Consider the following 18,970-nt stretch of genomic DNA (forward strand, 5'->3'; position numbering starts at 1 on the left):
AGGCAAGCATCGCGGGGGTGCAAAAGGCATCCCCACCTTGTCACGATAGGAAATTCTAGACGTCGCTCCGCAGCCCTCTGCGGGTTACGTGTGTCCGTCTGCGTCTGCGCTCGCCTAGGTATACTCGTACGTCTACGTTTACGTACGTATTTCATGCCCGGATCTATACGTATACCCCGGCGATATAATCGACGTGGAACGAACGACGGAGCACGTGCCAACTTTTATTGGAAGAGGACCAAAAGTTTCACTTGGACGAGAACCGCCGCGCCGTGCGTCCACCGCCCTCGTGATCATTAGGAAAAAGTCGCGGTGAAGAAAAACGATGAAATTGCGGCATTAGCGGAGCCGCTGTGGCGTCGGCGTCGGCGTCGGCGTCGCCTCCCTTTCCAAGGCCCCGGTTTTACCCTCTTTTCCCCTCTTCGATTCCGATCTCTCTGGTGGTATTAAACCACCAATGATATATAGCCACACCCCATCCCACCGTCACTCCTCCTTCTCTTCTTCGCTTCTCGTCTCTTCTCTCGCAACCACCGAACCACCCCTAGATCTCCCTCTCGCTCTCTCTCTCTCTCTCTCTCTCTTTCGACTTTGCTTTCCAATAATAACCCCGCAGACAATCTCGTTTCTGCGAAAACAACTCCCGCAGACTCCCACTTCAAAGAGCAGGGGTTGAAAAATGAAATAAAAGAATCTACTACAGGACCACGTCTGCCTTTGTACGTTATGTAAACTCTTGTATAGAGAACAAGTGCGGCATTGTTTTTGCCGTAATTTTACGAAATAATAAATATTAACAACCAAATATTAATATTACGTCACTTATACCTGATGCTAATTATTATACGTGTACTGAGGTTATTGAAGGAAAGTATTTTTCAACAATCGCTACAAGGACATCGAACGTCCTGTTATTTAGGAATGCGAAAATGCACCTTCTTTGGAGAGTGAAATTTCTCGAAGAATCGCAATTTCTTTCATTCGAGCGCTTATCAAAGTTATTCGCCGTCCCTTGAGAACAGGCGGTGACGCAGATTCCTGTTAAAGGTCCAGCGTTAATGATTTGGTTATAAAGCAGCCTTTGAAGTAGCGCAGTCAGAGGGAAATTCCAGGATAGGTTGTACCGCCGCCCCGTTTTAATTCAACCTGTCTTCGACGAAGTAATTCTTGATTGTACGTCGGGTTTACCGATGATCGTATTACGCGCTGCTGAAGCGGCGCGGCAACAATACCGTCGCTTAACCAGGGCTGTTATAATTACGATTGCAATCGTAATTGCAACGAACAAAGCACCGCATAATAGGCCCAAGTTCTGGTCGATATGCGTATGTTTATTAAGGGATAATTGATCCCTCGTATCGCATATTGCGTAGCGGAGATCGAAAGTAAGTGGTGATAAATCGTTGGAGAGTGATTGTCATAAGAGGGTAAGATTGTTTATCGGTTGAAATATTGTTGATAGCCTTCGTATCCCCTCCCTCTGCAGGGTATTGCCGATATAAGTCAGCGTTTCGTATACATACCTTATACCATCACGGCTCGCCGAGCAAATATACGGCGATGTAACCGAAAAAAAGCTTTCCCTCGAATACCCCTCCCATCCGATTTAAAAGCTACCCACGTCTTTTTACCCGCAAGCGACAGGATATAACAGCATTTATCAATACATCATGCCTCGTGCTCGCAGACCCTCCGGATACGAATTCGAAAACCTCAATAATCCTGCGCTCAAAAGATGAAAAAAAAAAAAAAAACACCCACCTCCATTCACTTCCCTGAGCTCCCTATAACTAAGCCTGACTCTACACATTCGAAACCGGACCAATTCAGTTTTCGGTACCCTTACAAGAATTCGGCCGGGGATTACAGTGCGAAGAATCGCATCGTTTTGAGCCGCGAGCCTTTAGTCAAAGATGAGTTTCTGTACTACTCGAAGTGTTGATATCGACTTCTAGATGTTTTTCATCTTATGATACATGGATACGATTGCGATACTAGTATTCTCAATCGTTCCGAAAGCCGAGAGTATTTTTCCATACCGGAGCGTAACGAGAATTCTAGGAAAAGTGCGATTTTCTTGGCTAACCGAAAACTGGCTTTTCGACGTTCTATACTGCCGTAATTCGATTCCCGCGATAACCGCGGGGAAAAATCTAGGAACAAAAGGATATTAAATTTCCGGGAGGTTGGTATTAAACTTTCATCGCTTCGTAGGTAACGTTATTACGTGAAACGGAGTGACTCTCTCTTGTGGTGGATGGTAGGTAGGGAAGAAGAGCGTCGACGTCGGCGTCGGGAGAAAGCGAGAGAGAGAGAGAGAGAGAGTGAGGAAGGGAGGGAGGGAGGGAGGGAGGGGGTGAGGGGTTAGAGGGAGGATGGATGAAATTGAGGGTTACACCCGTCTCCCTCTTCCTCACCGGCTCGCGCCCGCCGAGATAACTGCAGATTGAATCGCCTGCCCTTAGTCGAGACACCGTAATGATGCTACAGTAAACGGAAGTAGCATACCCGCTGCGTATTTCCGTGGTAGTGAACTCTCGTGCCAAGGGAATATATCTACAGAGAGAGAAAGAGAGAGAGAGAGAGAGAGAGGGAAGGAGACCGAGGAAACGAGGGCGGATTTTCAAATGCTTTTTCATTCCAACGAACAAATTGAACCTGGGGTGATCATATATATTCGACTTTTAATAATCGACGATCTGAAAAACTTTTAGAATGTTTCAATGTTTTTCTTTTCAACTAACAGTAAATATTAACTGGGATTCAGAGTGATAAATTAACCCAGCTAATTGATTCTTAAACTTAACCATCGTGTTGACAATACTTGTAAAAGGAAAGTCACGATCTGCTGGTTAGTAGTACAGGAAAAGGAGTTTAATTTTTTTCAGCAAATATGTCTAATTGACAATTTAATTCATGGTTTCGTAACGCTGAAGATTTGGCCTGCAGAGAGCAGTGTGAACACCACCAATTACCAATCGTTGATGTTCGTAATTTCATTACGCTTGTTTATGCATGAACGATCAATCTCCAGTCGATCAGTATTGATTGAATTTTTCATTATCCAAGTACTCGCCTAGCGATTATCCTGTCAATTTGTGGGAATAAATGGTATGGACGACATTTTACCCTTAACACGCGCACTACGATGTTCACTTCTGTTTTTGCTTCGATTTGCTTTCCTCCAGACTCTGGAACTTCCAGGGGCGTAACTGTCTATATTCTACGCTACGTAGGTAGTTTGTGGCTCAGAGATTTTACTGCGTTGCAATGGAGCTACGCAGTCGTAGAGGCCGTGTATAGCACACGATATATTTGCTATTCAAACGCCAACCAACAGTACAGGCGCGGAAATTACTGCGCATCTCGACTATAAATGTGTCTGGCACCATTGCTGCCTTAAGAGTTAGACTAACCGGCTCCGACGTATTTTGATTAAGCGTGATTCGAAGGAAAAGACATGATTTCGATAAATGTTTGGTCGTTCGTGAAGCTATTAGGGTTGGTTATAGTTTGCGGTTTTTTTTTTGTATCAGCAGCAAAGCGAACAAATTGGACGAAATTCAATCCCCAGTGTAAAGTTAACGCGTGACGTTAACCAACGTGTTTTCACGTTTTCGCGTTCAACGGTGTGTAGGGGAGGAAAAAGGGGGGGGGGGGGGTGGGGTGGGCTTTGCGCGAAGCTTTATGGGGTCGTTTTAAACTTGAAAGCTCGCTTCTACCGGCGCTTCAATTCCAATTTTCCGGTGATATAAAGCGACAAGCAGAGAGACTGCTTCGCCAGGCATCCCTCTGACGCGTTGGGGGATGGAAGAGGGGAGGGGACTGAGCCTGGCGGATCGTTGAGGGAGATTGAGAGTGGGAGGAGGGGTGCATCCCCACCCGCGAATGTGGTAGCAGTCACCAGGGATGAGGAGGCGAGGAGTGGGGGTGGGGGGAAGCTTTCCAGCCCGGGATCAAATAAACCCGAGGTTAAGCATAGTTTATCGTCAGTGGTCGAGCCAGTTCTACAATCAATGAAACCATTATCCTCCCCCTCGTCCCAGTAGGTATTCCGAGAGTCGACAGTTCGACGAGTAATACCTCAGTACATGAAAACAAGTTCGTCATTCCGATGACTCGAATTAATCCCTCTTCGACAGTTTTCTACCCAAGTTTTGGTGTTACAGATTACCTATAATATAAACGGCCGTTTGCGAGAAACGTCCGTCATTCATAATCATGCCAGTTCTGAGTTACATTTGTTTAATAAACGACGAACGTAACTTTGTACGATTCATCGATAGAGGGATATTTGCTTGCTAGGTTGGTCAACCTTCGTTATCTCGTTAATCGGCAGCAGAATGGGATTGAAAAGGAGTCGAAAACAACATTTTGCGCGTAGAATCAGTAGGATTCAACTTTCGGACATCAATTGATTCCGTATGAAAGTTTTACTTCGCCGCGTTGCACCCCCATAACGGCGAATTGATCTTGTCTCCACCGCCTCGGTGGTAATATTGTATTTTATAAACCGGGTTGCGGATTACGGTGTGTGTGTCCGGGCGCGAGGCGTAGGTGAAGGGTGGGAGCCTGTCGGTCTCTCGCCACCTTTGAAAGAGGCCAATCAGCCGAAGCCGTGTCTTCTTGTCGGTTGTAGCGCGATCAATAAGTCCCGGGAGAGAGAAAAAGTCCAACAGTGGCTGAGGTGGAGTCCGCGGGTGTTAGCGGTTCGTCGTCGTCGTCGTCGTCGTCGACGTCGTCTGCGTCGCCCACCTCCTCCGTTTCTGTATGTCGTCCGTGTCGTCGACGTCGTCGTCGTGTGCTGTGCCGTGCTTGCTTGCCTGCCTGCCTGCCTCCCTGCCGTAGTTTCTCTTTCCGCTGGAATCGACCGGGTAGTCGTCGGCGCTGACGGGGTGGGGTCTTGACGCAGGTGGAGAAGAAGCTAGTAGACACGCGTTGATAAGGGTTAATTTCATATGGGAATATAAGCAGTGTTGAACCTTACGGACAGCGAGAGGGTGGGAAATAGGAAGGAGAAGAACCGCCTGCTTGCAGTGCCGGACCGCGCACAGCTTTCGACGAACCTTGCGCACACCTCGGCGACGCGACGCTCATGCGCATTCGTCGATTTACCGTTCAGTACGTGATACGACTCCTCGGAACTAGCTGCACCGATTTACCCCTGATTTAACATGATCGAGATTGTCCACCCCTCTCCGAGACAACCCTCTAGTATTGGGGCCTGCGTTTTTCGCATTCAGCTTTCCTCCCGGGAATCCCGGATACGGGATTCTCGCGTTTCATAATTGTCGGCAGAGGTCATCGAGGTACGTCGCTGTGTCAGACAAAACGTCTCACTGCATTCTGTAAACGATTCTACATTCTTTTCTTTTCAAGAGGCTTACGTCAGATTTGTATGCAAATGCTAATATTACTCTAATTACGAAACTAGGTAAAAGTCACGAGATCACTCGTCCGTGAGTTCATCGTTACTGTAGTCGGAATTCTTTTTCCATACCTTGTCGCGTCACTTCATTTGCAATTTGTCGGATATGTTGCGAGGAGTAATCAAAATGTCAACCTCGACAACTGCGTGGGAAATTGTTCTTACGAAAGACGTTGCGATGATTTAATCCGTTTATTCTGCAAACTTATGTTTCTATTCTGACATGACTAAACGAAAAATAAATAACTGAGTTAAAATGAATCTATAACCAACATCGCACAGGGTCAAGTTTCCTTTGTACGGAGCTTTAGTTATTGTAAACTTCAACACTATATAAATGCGTTACTCGTTTAGTCATCCAACGCATTTAGGATTTCCAAGTCTTTGGTATTTTTTTTTTTTTTTTAACTCCGTTGATTTTTATTTCGCTGGGGGCAGGATGTACTCAAAACATATTTGCGTACAAAAGGGTATCCGTATCTGTTTATGCGATCCATCAAAGCAGTCCGCCCCTTTGCCGTATAATCTCACCCTTCTAAAGATGACTCGGAGTTGGTGGAAGCTTGACGCAGCCGTCCGAAAGTAAAGAAACTTTCAATCGAATTTGTTCAAAAAAAAAAAAAAAAATGGTATGACAACGCCTCAAACGTTTCACCAAAGCCAACGGGGTTTTCACCTTTTATCGAACCGTCATCGAATGAATCGCGATGAGGGCTAAATCATTTTGCCCTGCTTTAGTAGAGACTGAAAGGCGGGAGTACGAGATGAAGGAGAATCGGCGGTGTTTATTTCTATCCTCCGGTTATCTGTTGTTCCTATACCTGCACCAGATAATGCCATTGCCCCATGTAAGATTATGATTATCCTCCAAAGATACCGACATAAAGCACCGTTTCTTACCTCGTTCCTTCAGTAACTTGCTCACCTTCTCTCTTTGTTTATCTCTGTCCTTCCAAGGTAAGAAATATCAGTTAAATTTGCGTTCCTTCCGCAAATGCCAAGAGAAGAAGGAACTGAGCGTGGTGGGTATTCAACCCTCTCTAATCACCCCAATTTTAGCGGGCGTTGACGTTTGTTATCGCAATATTACGATCTTCTAACGTTGGCTTTCTTACACTGTTCACGGAAGTTGGAATTTCTCGTTAAGAAGTAAGGAGGAAAGTTTGTTTGAAACAAGATCTCTCATAGCTCGTACAGAATTATGCGAGCTTTTGTCCGAGGACGGTTTGCCTCTCAACGTTCTCATAGTTTACCGCAAACGAGAAGGCCTCGGCATCATCCCATTCACACATCTACTTATGAATACAATGGTCTTTGCTGGCTAAAAATGGAGTAAAGATGAGGGAGAAAGGAGTACCGTGTCCAAATCTGTGTCAATGCTTATAGCTTTTGACGCGTCTTCGAGTGAGCAGCTGGCTTGAACGACGGTTGAGAAATTAAGAAGCCGCGAATGAAGACGCATGGGCAACAGTCCAATCAACGTAAGCCGCTTAGGCGGTCGAATACTTTCGTGGGCAAGCGAAAGGCTTGAACACGCACATGAGTTGGCCTCGAATAAGAAGGACAGAAGGCAGAAGGGAGGAGGCGCCCACCTTGGGTGGGCTTGGTGGCTAAAATCGTTAAACTGACCGCAGCAACCGCATAGAGTTGGGGTCGAGTCATCGAGGTTAAAATGGTCGAAGGAGTTGTCGTCACGCAAAACAAAACTCCGTCTTCTTATACCAGAGACGTATCTTGGACTCGATGTCAGTCCGGTTTAAAGAAAATCTAACATACGTATTATTTTTCGAATATAGCACCTATGTGACAATGCAGAGAGAAATTTTTCTAGGGCATCGTATACCCCGCATTTTGTAAACAATATAATTGCAAGTTGTCAACTTAAAGTATGAATTAAATACACGAATTAAATATATGAACTCGTTTCGTCGCCTTCAGGCATACTTGCAGTCCTCTCATTGATTTTGAAAAATATTCTTCATCTCTGATCTCGTCACAGGACACTTAAATGAAGGGTCCGAGGAAAAACCACTTCAGTTCTTTTTTTTTTTATCAAGTTAACGATACCATTGTTGTGACATTAGAGAGTATTTTCGGAACATATTACTATGGAATGGGGAAAACCAGCATCAGTTCATAAAAAACCTGCTAGAAGAATTGCTTTCGAATGAACTCTTACGAGAAAGCAAACTTTAATTTGCATTTACCTTGGAAACAGTCCCAGTGGACTAAAGTGGTTCTCACCTTGGGCAATTCAAATGTAATCGATTAAGCGTGTTCTTTATACAATATAGATACAGCAATGGCACTTTGTCAAATGAAGTTCTTTTAGATTCGATTAGAATACTCCTGTCATTCAATATGCGTTATCCTGTAATAACTTTTGAATAATCGTGTCTTGATCATTCCATTTTTCAGACGGCCTCAGTAAGAGGAAGAAGAGAAAGTTGGCAAGCGCGGGAGGACTGTACTCTGGTGTTTCGGTTTCTCAGCTACTGGTGCAGCGGGAACGTGCCCTGGTAGCCTCTACAGGGACAGGTGTACAAGGCTCTCCAGTTTCCAACAATCCGCAGGTAAGCATAGGCTTTTGAGTATCCCTGAATTTATTCGGTAACTTGGTTCTCGTAAATTATATGCTGACGACAGTATTTGGTTCTTCCCCTTCTAGGTATGGCCGCCGATCGCAATACCGAATCTGCAGATTCAGCAGAATAATCAATCGATCAATCACCAACCTTTGAATTCTCCATCGCAGAGTCAGGACGTCACCGGCGCCGCGGCGGCTCGCACGCCTCAGCAGAGATTGGGTCAACATGGGATGCCTGGGATGGTGGTGGGCAATCCTTTGATAATGAATCAGCAGGGGAACAATTTGAAGAATATGACCCAGCAACAACAACAGATACTTCAGCAGCAGCATCAGCAACAATTGATACTACAGCAACAACAACAGCAGCTAATGCAACAACACATATCTCAGCAACAGCAACAACAACAACAGCAACAACAAATATTACATCATCATCAGCAAATGCAGCACATGCAAATACTTCATCAGCAGCAGCAACAGCAACAGCAACAGCAGCAACAACAGCATCAGCAGCAACATCAGCAACACCAACAACCACAGCAACAACAAGGTGTTGTCAATAACCAAATCTCGCAGCAGTTGCCCACATATATCAATCACTTGAACCAACAGTCTTTACATGTAATGCAACAACAGCATATTAGTCAGCAGCAGCAGCAACAGCAGCAGCAACTGCAACAGCAGCAGCTTCACCTGCAGCAGCTACAGAAACACAATATGAGCATACAGCAGCAACAGCAATCACACATTGCCCAAAGCTCGGAGCAGGCACAAACAACGAGTAATTACGGAGCTCAGAATCAGCCCGATGCGTTTTTACATCACATAACACCACCTCAAAACCTAACGCAGACGCAGCTTCACCCCCAGCTGCAACAGCTCCACCAACATCAAATGCAACAGCTACAGCAACACCAGCACCAGCAGCAACCACCTCAGCATTTGATGCAGCCCCAAGCACCCGAGCATTTTCAGATGCAAATTCATCAACAACAGCAACAGCAGCAGCCACAGCAACAGCAACAAATTCCACAGGCATGCGCGCAGCCTCAGTATCCAAATCAAGCTTCGCAGTCAACTAATCACCTAAATGGGCAGGTTTTGAATGTTATGCAACAGTCGAACGCCGGTGCGATTGCCAATGGTGTTAATAATGGAGAGTCTCAGAATCGGCAAAACAGACCGCCAACGATTAGCGACGACGATATGAATGCCAAACAAATTCCGCATCAGCATCATCCAATGCACAGTCACGTATTGCAGCGACATCATGTTCTGCAAAATTGTAACTTGATACCTAATGGCGTACCCACGGATAACATGCAACGAATTTACCCGCAGCATCAAGTACCGTATCCGCTGAGACACTTTGATTCAACGAAGGGTGTCGGAATGGATCCAAAGCCAGTGCATCAACCATTCGCCAATGTGAATCATCCTGGTAGAAGTCCCAATGGTAATCATGGCGCGGAAGCTCAGGCGAGCATTGGCTCAAACGGACAGACGATTGGCGCTCAATTTATTCCGAGACCCCCACCATGGCAGCAGAATAGAACAGTCGTAGCAGCACATCAGTCGCCGCCTGTTTCTGTTCAGAATAACTTAGTTTGCAATACGTTTGATCGGGTTCCGCCCTTGCATCATCATATACCACCAACACCTGCTTGGACTGATGAACTTGCTCGCAAAAAAGCTAAAGCGAGTAAATCGTTTGGTAAGAAACGACCCCACCATTCAATGGAGATGAAAACTGCTGCTGTTGATCAGTCAAATCTTAGTTCCGGAGATGATTATACTGAAAAAGCGCAGTCGAGTAATCAAATTGGTTCGACAGTCGCAAGTACTGGTCCTTCTTTTCTGGAGGATCCCAGTGGGTACCTGGCTCAGCAAACTGCGCTTTTGAACAGTACAATTTCGAGACAAACTGGTGTCAGTAGCTCTCACGTGACGATTCTCAACAGCTCGAAAGTATCTCAGACTACGCACAGTGCGCACGTCCCTGGTAATAATGCTTATCTTCCACAACCAAAGCCTTCCTCAGTATCAAGCCCCATCAACTCTTCCATCTGTAATAATTCTGTTAAGAATCACGCTACTTCTCCGATAGTTGTTCACAGCAGCATGACACCTACTCCGATGAATAATGTTATGGTTCCTGAGCACAGCCCTTGCCAAGGTTGCGTTTCCAGCGGTGATACACAATCGTATACACAGGATCAATATAAACACCAGTTTCACTGTCAATATGTCGTACAACCTGATCAACGCGACGATCCGGTAACTTCGTCCACATTTGGCATGGACAAACTGCCGACCAGTCAGCAAATTGATTCAAGGCCAATTCAGGGAGGAACTGTTAGTACCAGTCATGGATCACCCATGGGCAATCACAGCCCCGCGAATTCCGAGACACCCGCATCTTCGACATCGGGTATGTCTCAGCCAACAACGCCGCAGAGTCTCATATCGTCGCAACCTTCAACACCCCACAGTTACTCGCAACCTCCGACACCTCATTCTCATCAAACACCCGGGAACGTTTCTTCGCAGCCATCTACACCTCAGAGTCAGCAACCTACTCAGTCGTCCTCATCTTTACCGTTGACATCATCCCCGTTGTCTGCATCACAAGAGCAACGCTCCGCAACACCAACATGTTCCACTATAGCGCCGTCTAGCACGGATCCCCCTAGCGCTTCCCCACAGATCGAAATTCCCGTTCAAGTCTCTGAAACTTTGGCGCAGATTTCTACCCATTCAACAAAACGGCAAGTGTCAACAGGTCTTAGACAATCTGCTGTTGATGGCTATCAACCCCATCCTCATACCATTAACGTCGTATCGCGTGGATCGTTCAATCCTTATAGTGGCGCGTCATCGGTAATAACGACTATGGCTAGTGGCCATACTGCAAGTAGCAATACAATTACATCCGTACTCGCGGGGAGAGCCAACACCGCAACGGTATCAATTAATGCACCGTCTGTGTTACCCAATTCTGCTGTATCTAATATACTCGTTTCTAGTAAGAATCAACTTCAAAATCAACCCACCGTGTCATCTTCGAATACGCACGTGTCATCGGCAACCTTACATCACTCTAGCTCCAGTCCGATTGTCTACAGTCAACCAACGGCTGTCAGCGTGTCGAAATCTCCATTGGAAATGGTTCAAAGCGTAGTTAGCAGCATTCAGGTACCTCAGGGTACATCCTGTTCACAAGCACAGCCACAAACACATCAACAGAGCCATCCACAATCAAACGTGCAAGTCCACAATGTCATTCACACGTCGGCTGGTGTGCTCAAGCATTCACCTGGAAATACCTTACCTCCGGGCCACATTTTGGTTTCCAGCGGTGGACAGTTGATAATGGCGAGTACAGGATCAGGAATAAGTGGAGTTATGGCACCTCCACCACCCAAACTGATATCGAATGCGAGTTCGATGCCACCAATGTCGGTCTCACCTATGGTGACGAGTGTGACGGGAGCTGTCAGTCAAGTTATTCCAGCAGTGGGAGTTGCTCAGCAAGTGATTGGACAACCGACTGTACTTGTTAATACCATTCAGACGCCACTTCTCATTCAACCAAGTGTAATGACAATGGATGGTATAGGGCAGAACGTTCAAATTCCACACCTCACTGTGGCCACCGGAAACGTGTTGCAAAATGCCCAGTCAATAATAGAAGCTAATCAAGACGTTGCGAGAAATGTTAATGCCAATCCAGGAGTCGTTAATCGGCAGCCAGCACTGCTGTCTCCGGAATCTGCAATTAATAAGAAAAAAGGATATAAAAAAAGAAAGGGAAATTCTCAAACTGTGGCTTCTATGCTTCACATCTCATCTTCACAACAAAATACAGGAATGCTGATGCAATCACAGTCAAATTTTGCCCAACAAAATTTCCAAACTCAAAGCATAGGAGGTCCAATGCTGCAAGCTCTCACAATTGTTCCAGGGAAAGGCGGTGCTCCAGCTCAGCTTGTGATGAATGGTCAAGCAGGAACGGCATCAACACAGTTTAATACGCAGCAAATAATTACTAATCCTCAACCAACTCAGCAAATCAATTTGTTACAGCCTGTTAATCTGTTGAATGGAGCTACAGGAATGATGCAGAATTTCCCAACAATCCAACAGTTCATTGTACCAGGAATTGGCAGCATGGTTATGTCAGCTGATGGTACAGCGACGCTACTGCAAGATAATAACTTGGGAATGCAATTGCAAATTCAGAATGTAAACGGGCAGAATGTGCTAACGCCAGTTCAAAGTCACAGTGGAATATTTAGTCCAGGACAGAGTATTTTAGCTGCTGGGCCCGCTGGGATGGTGATTCGGGCACCGCAAGCAACAAGTGGAAAAATCATTCAGCAGCACAGTCCAGGAGCCCAATTTTTGTCACCGAACAGTGGGCAGTTCCTTGTAAATGGTACAACTTCGTTCGGCAATCAGCTGAGTCCGATTGTAGCTAATGTTAGTCCGAACCAACAAGTAACATTTAACACATCTCAGGTTCGTCCTTCAAATGTCCAAGGCCAGCAGGAGTTCATCCAGATGAATGGACAAACGCTAATGGTACCTTGCACCCCGGCATCTAACATAGCTGTTTCTTCTGCTTCCAATCAGCAAAACACAACTTTTGTGCAACAGAATACTACAATTGTACAACAACAAACTACCATGGTGTCAAACAATCAAATACCGAATTTCCAGTCTGCAAATACTAACAACGCTGCTAACATAGATTCCTCGCTAAATTTAGACCAGCATCAATCGTATATTCTTAGTGGCGGCCTTGTTCAAGCAAAATCACCCTCATCTCCGAAAAGTACAGCTAGTTCGCCACGTTGTGAACAAAATGTCGAGCAGCAGCAAAATCAGCAACAGCAGCAGCAACAGCAACAACAACAGCACCACCACCAACAACAGCAACTACAACAACCGCAACCGCAACAACAACAACAACAACACCAACAACAACACCAACAACACCAACAACAGCAACAACAGCAACAACAGCAACAACAACAGCAACAACAACAACAACAACAACAACAACAACAACAACAACAACAACAACAGCAGCAACACCACCATCACCACCATCACCACCAACAACAACAACGACACCAACAGCAACTACAACAATTACAACAGCAGCAGCAGCAGCAGCAACAAAATCAACTGCAATTGCAGCAGCAACAACAACTACAACAACAACAACAACAACAACAACAACAACAACAACAACAACAACAACAGCAACAGCAACAGCAGCAACAACAACAACAACAACAGCAACAACATCAGCAGCAGCAGCAGCAGCATCAACAACAGCAGCAGCAGCAGCAGCAACAACAACAACCACAACAACATCAGCAGCAGCAGCAGCAGCATCAACAACAGCAGCAGCAGCAGCAGCAACAACAACAACCACAACAACAACAAAAACAGCAACAGCATCATCAGCATCAGCAACATCAACATCAACAGCTGCAACAACACCAACAACAGCAAAATCAACAATATGTTTTAACAAGTACTAGTGCTCCTGTTGTTGAAAAAACAGCTCAACAAAACAGTCAGCACAGTCCGTTAATGGCGAGGCATTCAGTATCCACGCAGACAGCAGGGAATCAAGCGAACGTTGCACAATCCACGTTGATGCGACAAGGATCACCACCGGACACGACGACACATAGTCCTGGAAATAGCCAGCGTTCTAGTAGTCCTGCAGTGGATACCACGACTCATGGCGCAGCATCACCAGCACCATCTATGGGAACAAGGCACCATTCATCTTCGACGGTAATATAATTATTATTATTAATAATGTGACGTTTACAGTTGCAAGAGGAACGTTTGAAACTTTTAAAATTCGGTAACAGTTGGCTGCGTTAAATCTTTTAACAATTTAAAGCCAACAATGTTGGAATTTATGAGCATATAAAAAACCCTATGAATGAACAGAACTTATCACATAAATTATATTGAATAATTAATTCATTGCTTACGGATATTTTTTGACACAATCATCCTAATTTCCGTTCTAAATTTACAGCCAATGGTTCACTGCGTGTCCAGTAGTGAACCTGACTCTGGCGATACCCAAATAGTGACTGAGGACTGGCGAGTCCAAGGATTAGCGACGAAAGAAGTGATGGTCGGACCACCTGGACACCATGGAAAAACTTACGTTGAGTCGACGGTGACAACTGGGATCCAGGTTGGTACCCACATAGAACAGGGCATCCATCATCTCACTAATACAGACACCCACCAGCCAGCTGATACGACACACCCAGAAAACACTCCTGCAGATTCACGGGAACATGTGGACATATCATCACCAAATCATTCCATTTATTCAGACATTGTGGATCATTCACCGTTGGTGGAACAACTAGATGCTAGTAGAGATATGACTAATACTTCATTTTCAGAATCTGAAAATTCATCACAGATTGTTGATCAAAATCCTTATCCCGTCCTCTATCATAATCATCATTTCATTCCAGCTGGAAATATGTATCGACAACAAACATTACTACCAGACCACGCAAATTACACAATGATTCCGTCAAACCCGCATATTTATTCACAGAAAATAGCGTCGCGTTTGTACGAAGTTGACCGTGATATCGCTCAATCTCAGTCTGGGGAAAATATTGATAGTCATTTAACAACTCAACAATATACAAGTGACAAATTCGTGCAGCAACATACCAATGGAATTCCATATCTTTCCCAGAACTTAGCTAATCAAAAAATTATGAATGTCTGTGGTTCCACAACCCCAGGATTGTATCCTCACTTGTATAACTATAGGCCTGATATTGATGACGTAGCTCTTGCCAATTATTATCAAAATAAACCTGCATACATCGATCCTTATATGTACAATGAATTCGCGTACGAAAACGATGGTAACAACGAGGAGGATACCGACTCCTCAGAGGAGGATTAACGAGAAAACTTTCGTCTTTTAGAATGACTTACCGAGTTGTATATTAACATTTAAATAATCGTAATATCTCTGTTGTTGGTTGAATTTTATAACAAGGGAGCGGTTGAATTATTATAACATTAAGTTTGTAATTAGTTTGTATTTAAAATTATTTTACAAGTTTTTACATGAGCATTTATATTACTCGTAGCATTATTATTTAACGTAAAAACTTCAATATGTAATTGTACTATTACTCAGTGATAACGGAATTTTAGAACGTACCGATTTATATACCGAAAATAAATTCTTAATGAAGAATTCTGAAACTAATTCTTAACAAATGAAAAAACCTGCAAAAAGCATGTGTATTTGAATACTAAGTTCGCTCTCATAGTCTTTTTGTTTCTTTAAACTGCATGCATAAACAGAATGAGTTTGAATACCAAGCGTGATCTTGAACAACAACGCAAATAGATGAAACAATACAAATAAATTGAATTTCAACAAACCGATCACAAGGCATGTAGTGAGCATTAAGGCTTGATAAAAAAAATTAGTGGAATCGTAAATTTGACCAGCTACGAGATATTTTTTCAGTGCATGTTGTATATAATTGAATTTCTACTTCGGTACCTGGCCGATGATTGTCAAATTGGTCGGTATGAACATGTAAAGGTTCATCACAGAATGTAATCACACACCTATATACTTGTAACTTCATCAAACAGTCTCGCTGAGTTTATAGTAGCATGCGGTAGGTTTGTGCCTGAGTTGATTGAGTTGTATTTGACAGATCTATGCGTCAGAGACGTTGAAGCAGGCGGAAGGGGTGGTGAGCTCGGGAAGGTGCGAGGGCGCGGAACATGCCCTCGGCCGTGGGATCAAGCGAAAACTGGACTCCGTCCACTCCATGCACTCTACTCTGCATGAAGACCAGGATGGTCAGTATTGTACTGTATTCCTAGAAGACTATCCATTATAATTCATAAACACATTTACTTCAGTATGGGTCGTCGCATGGTAGTATAAATGATTTTTCAATTGTGACATAAATTTATTAACGTCTCGACTGAATCAAAATCGATACTGACAAATTTTTTTACATGTATCATAATTGGAGTAAATGCTTAAGACTGATTGTATGTCTGTAATGTGAGATTGGGAACCATTGACTGATAGATGCGAGTGTCAATTGCAGTAATATCACTGTGTGCGACTCCAAAGTTCAGTATCAACGGTGTGTATATAAACGCTACTTGATCGCAACAAAATGCTCCCTGGTTCTTTTACTTAAGAACAATTAATCGCGAAAATATTGAGTGTGCATGGTGGTGGCTATTTATATCAGCATGCATTATCCTTATTTTCTCATTTGTTCCATAATTGCTTTGGTAATGGCCCTTATTGAATAAAACGTTATCACCCATTACGACACATCCTAAAGTAAGTTTATGTACTGCGACATAAAGGCGTACATTTCTCAGTCAATTTCGGCTTTTATGTTTAACGGTTGCAATTGGTAAGTTTCTAATTTTTTTAATTCGAAAGTGATTGGTAAACTTTTGAACCAGTCACTTCTATTGACCAGAAGTAAATATAAAAAAGTACGCGAATTGACTCGAAAATAACTTGCCTTTGTCACAGTATGTACAGCTTTGGCATCCCATTAATTGAAATTATTAAGTAAATAGATTATTATTTCACATATCATCATGTTAAACTAATCCGTTATTTACAATATCACGCAGGTAAGTAATCAAGTATTAAAGTTTGTTCTTTCTTTTCACAATCGTTCCGTTTTTTTTTTCAATACATTTATCGTCGCTTACCCAAAAGCAATAACTTGCATTGCAGTTGTAAATAATAAAACAGGATATTTTATTGTGTTTACTAATTGGCTGTTAGGTTTGTTAATACCGAAAATTAATTCACTCCATAACGTTGTAGCCGGTGGTCGATCGCTTCAGTCATTCGTTCATTCTAGAAATCGTGTGGCAGTCATTGGTATTGCATTTTTTTGTACATATATAGCCATACGCCTCCCCCTGCCTCGCATGTGCATAATCCCAGGCGATCTCATGTCAAGTAAAACCTCTCATAAGCATTAATGAAATGTTACATCGGCAGAAGGCTCAGCTGCTTTGGTAACAGATGATAAAATGTTGAACGCGTGTCAAATAATGTCTGTGTAATCAGAGAACCTTCCATCATGTTTCATGATGGTCAGCTCATAGATACAGGTTGTTAAGTTTATCGCAGCATTCGGTAGGTCACGTTCAAAGTGTTCACATCACCGTAAAACTCCATTTGCGACCATGTCTCAGTAACAGCAGTCATCACGCAACAGCAAGCACCGCTACCTAACATCCAAAATCTATGCTCTCAGTTTGGTGAATCTATTGTGGGAAACAAGTGTTCACTGGCAGAGGAGGGTTGAACCATGCTTTGACAGATAGAAATCTCGACTCCTGTCTTAAAATATCGGCGAAACTCTGAGTATTACAGACTATACACATTAGGGTCTTGTTGGTAAGCAACATTAAGCTTTTTAAACTCTCTCCTGAACAACTTGTATGTAACAAGAAAGAAATTCTTGAGGAAGGATACCACTTAAATTCATTTTTAAAAGATTGGTCTCAGCATTTTAAGTTTTTTACATTGAATTATAGTGGTGAAGAATTCACTTTTTTCTAAAATTGTTACAACTCATCCGGATTTAATGATACACACTTCACCTTGAAAGCGTTTTTTTTATGAACAATTGACTTCTCTGCAAGAGTGTTATTGGAATATTTATGTACAGTCAACAGTTTACACTAAACTACGTTTAAAGATTAATCTTTAAGTGAAGTTAACTTTCAAGCCAAGGCAATGTAACTTTTTAACCTTTTCAGCTATGAAATTTGCTCACAGAAAACTCGTAACGAATTTATCACTGCAAAGTACTTTCAAGATCAAGTTCCTGTCATTAGAAGTTTACAACTTCCTCATCTCATTCAAATGGAAAAACTTCAAATTTCGAGAGGAAAATTCAAAAATTGCAAGAGATATTCTTCTTCGAAGATTTCTTTTTTTTTTTTTGCTGTATGCACAAGTTTTTCAGATTAGTGCCAAAAAAATGTTGCTCCGAAACGATACGTCCTAGGACACATGTCTATTGTTTTCACTAAACTGTAAACTAAACTATGCTCTGTAAATTGCTCAGAGATCTATGGGTGATGGGATCACTTTCATAATATAAACATAAACGGAGGTGGGAATTAACGAAGATGAAATAAAATTATCTCCTGGGATAGGGTTGGAACGAACAATCGAAAATGTTTTTCATCAATTTGTTTTTATTAATTTCGAGAACGTAATGGCACGCATCCCTATTGCCAGACAATTTTGACATATTACTTCTTTGGGCTCTTAGTAACCGAGGATCAAAGCGAAGCTGGAAATTCGTGGAAACTTGAGGTTGGTGAGCTAGTATGGGGCGCAGCTCGGGGGAGTCCAGCTTGGCCTGGAAAAGTCGAGTCCTTGGGACCCCCGGGCAGCTTGCGCGTTTCGGTGCGTTGGTACGGGGGCAGCGGAACGCTCACCCAGGTCGATGCTACTTCCCTCAAATCTCTCTCCGACGGCCTCGAGGCACACCACCGTGCCAGAAAAAAGTTTAGGAAGTGAGTCGCTATCTGCTAGGGGAAAAAATATGACTTCTGAACTTGCCAGTCTGATAAATGCTATACCCATAGTCAGAGCGAGTGTCCATAGTTGAAAATTTCTTTTGGCGCACCATCATTCTCTATTGCTATACTGCATTACTCTTTTTGGAATAGCTTGCGAACACATACAGTTACAACAGGTTTAACACTGATTCAATTCACCGAGTAGCAAGATAATTGTTAACCCACGGCACATGTTTATTTCAATCTGGTAGGCCACATTACAATGTTACAGGTACGGGTACTATATAGTATAAGGCAACTATTTTGGTGGTAGGTACACGTGCGAA

The 18,970-nt window shown here is 43.4% G+C and overlaps 1 protein-coding gene across 1 annotated transcript in view; it reads left to right on the forward strand.

Annotated features, from left to right (window-relative positions):
- The window catches only part of LOC124296722 (uncharacterized), a 131,590-nt gene that overhangs the window by 111,069 nt on the left and 1,551 nt on the right, over nt 1-18,970 (forward strand). Inside the window, exons 5-10 of the mRNA XM_046747018.1 lie at nt 7,847-8,001; nt 8,097-12,896; nt 13,548-13,835; nt 14,089-14,253; nt 15,770-15,917; nt 18,392-18,638. Coding sequence (XP_046602974.1) covers nt 7,847-8,001; nt 8,097-12,896; nt 13,548-13,835; nt 14,089-14,253; nt 15,770-15,917; nt 18,392-18,638 — 5,803 coding nt within the window. The remainder of the gene's footprint in view (nt 1-7,846; nt 8,002-8,096; nt 12,897-13,547; nt 13,836-14,088; nt 14,254-15,769; nt 15,918-18,391; nt 18,639-18,970) is intronic.

This window comes from Neodiprion virginianus, chromosome 1, assembly GCF_021901495.1.
Source record: "Neodiprion virginianus isolate iyNeoVirg1 chromosome 1, iyNeoVirg1.1, whole genome shotgun sequence".
Taxonomy (NCBI): domain Eukaryota; kingdom Metazoa; phylum Arthropoda; class Insecta; order Hymenoptera; family Diprionidae; genus Neodiprion; species Neodiprion virginianus.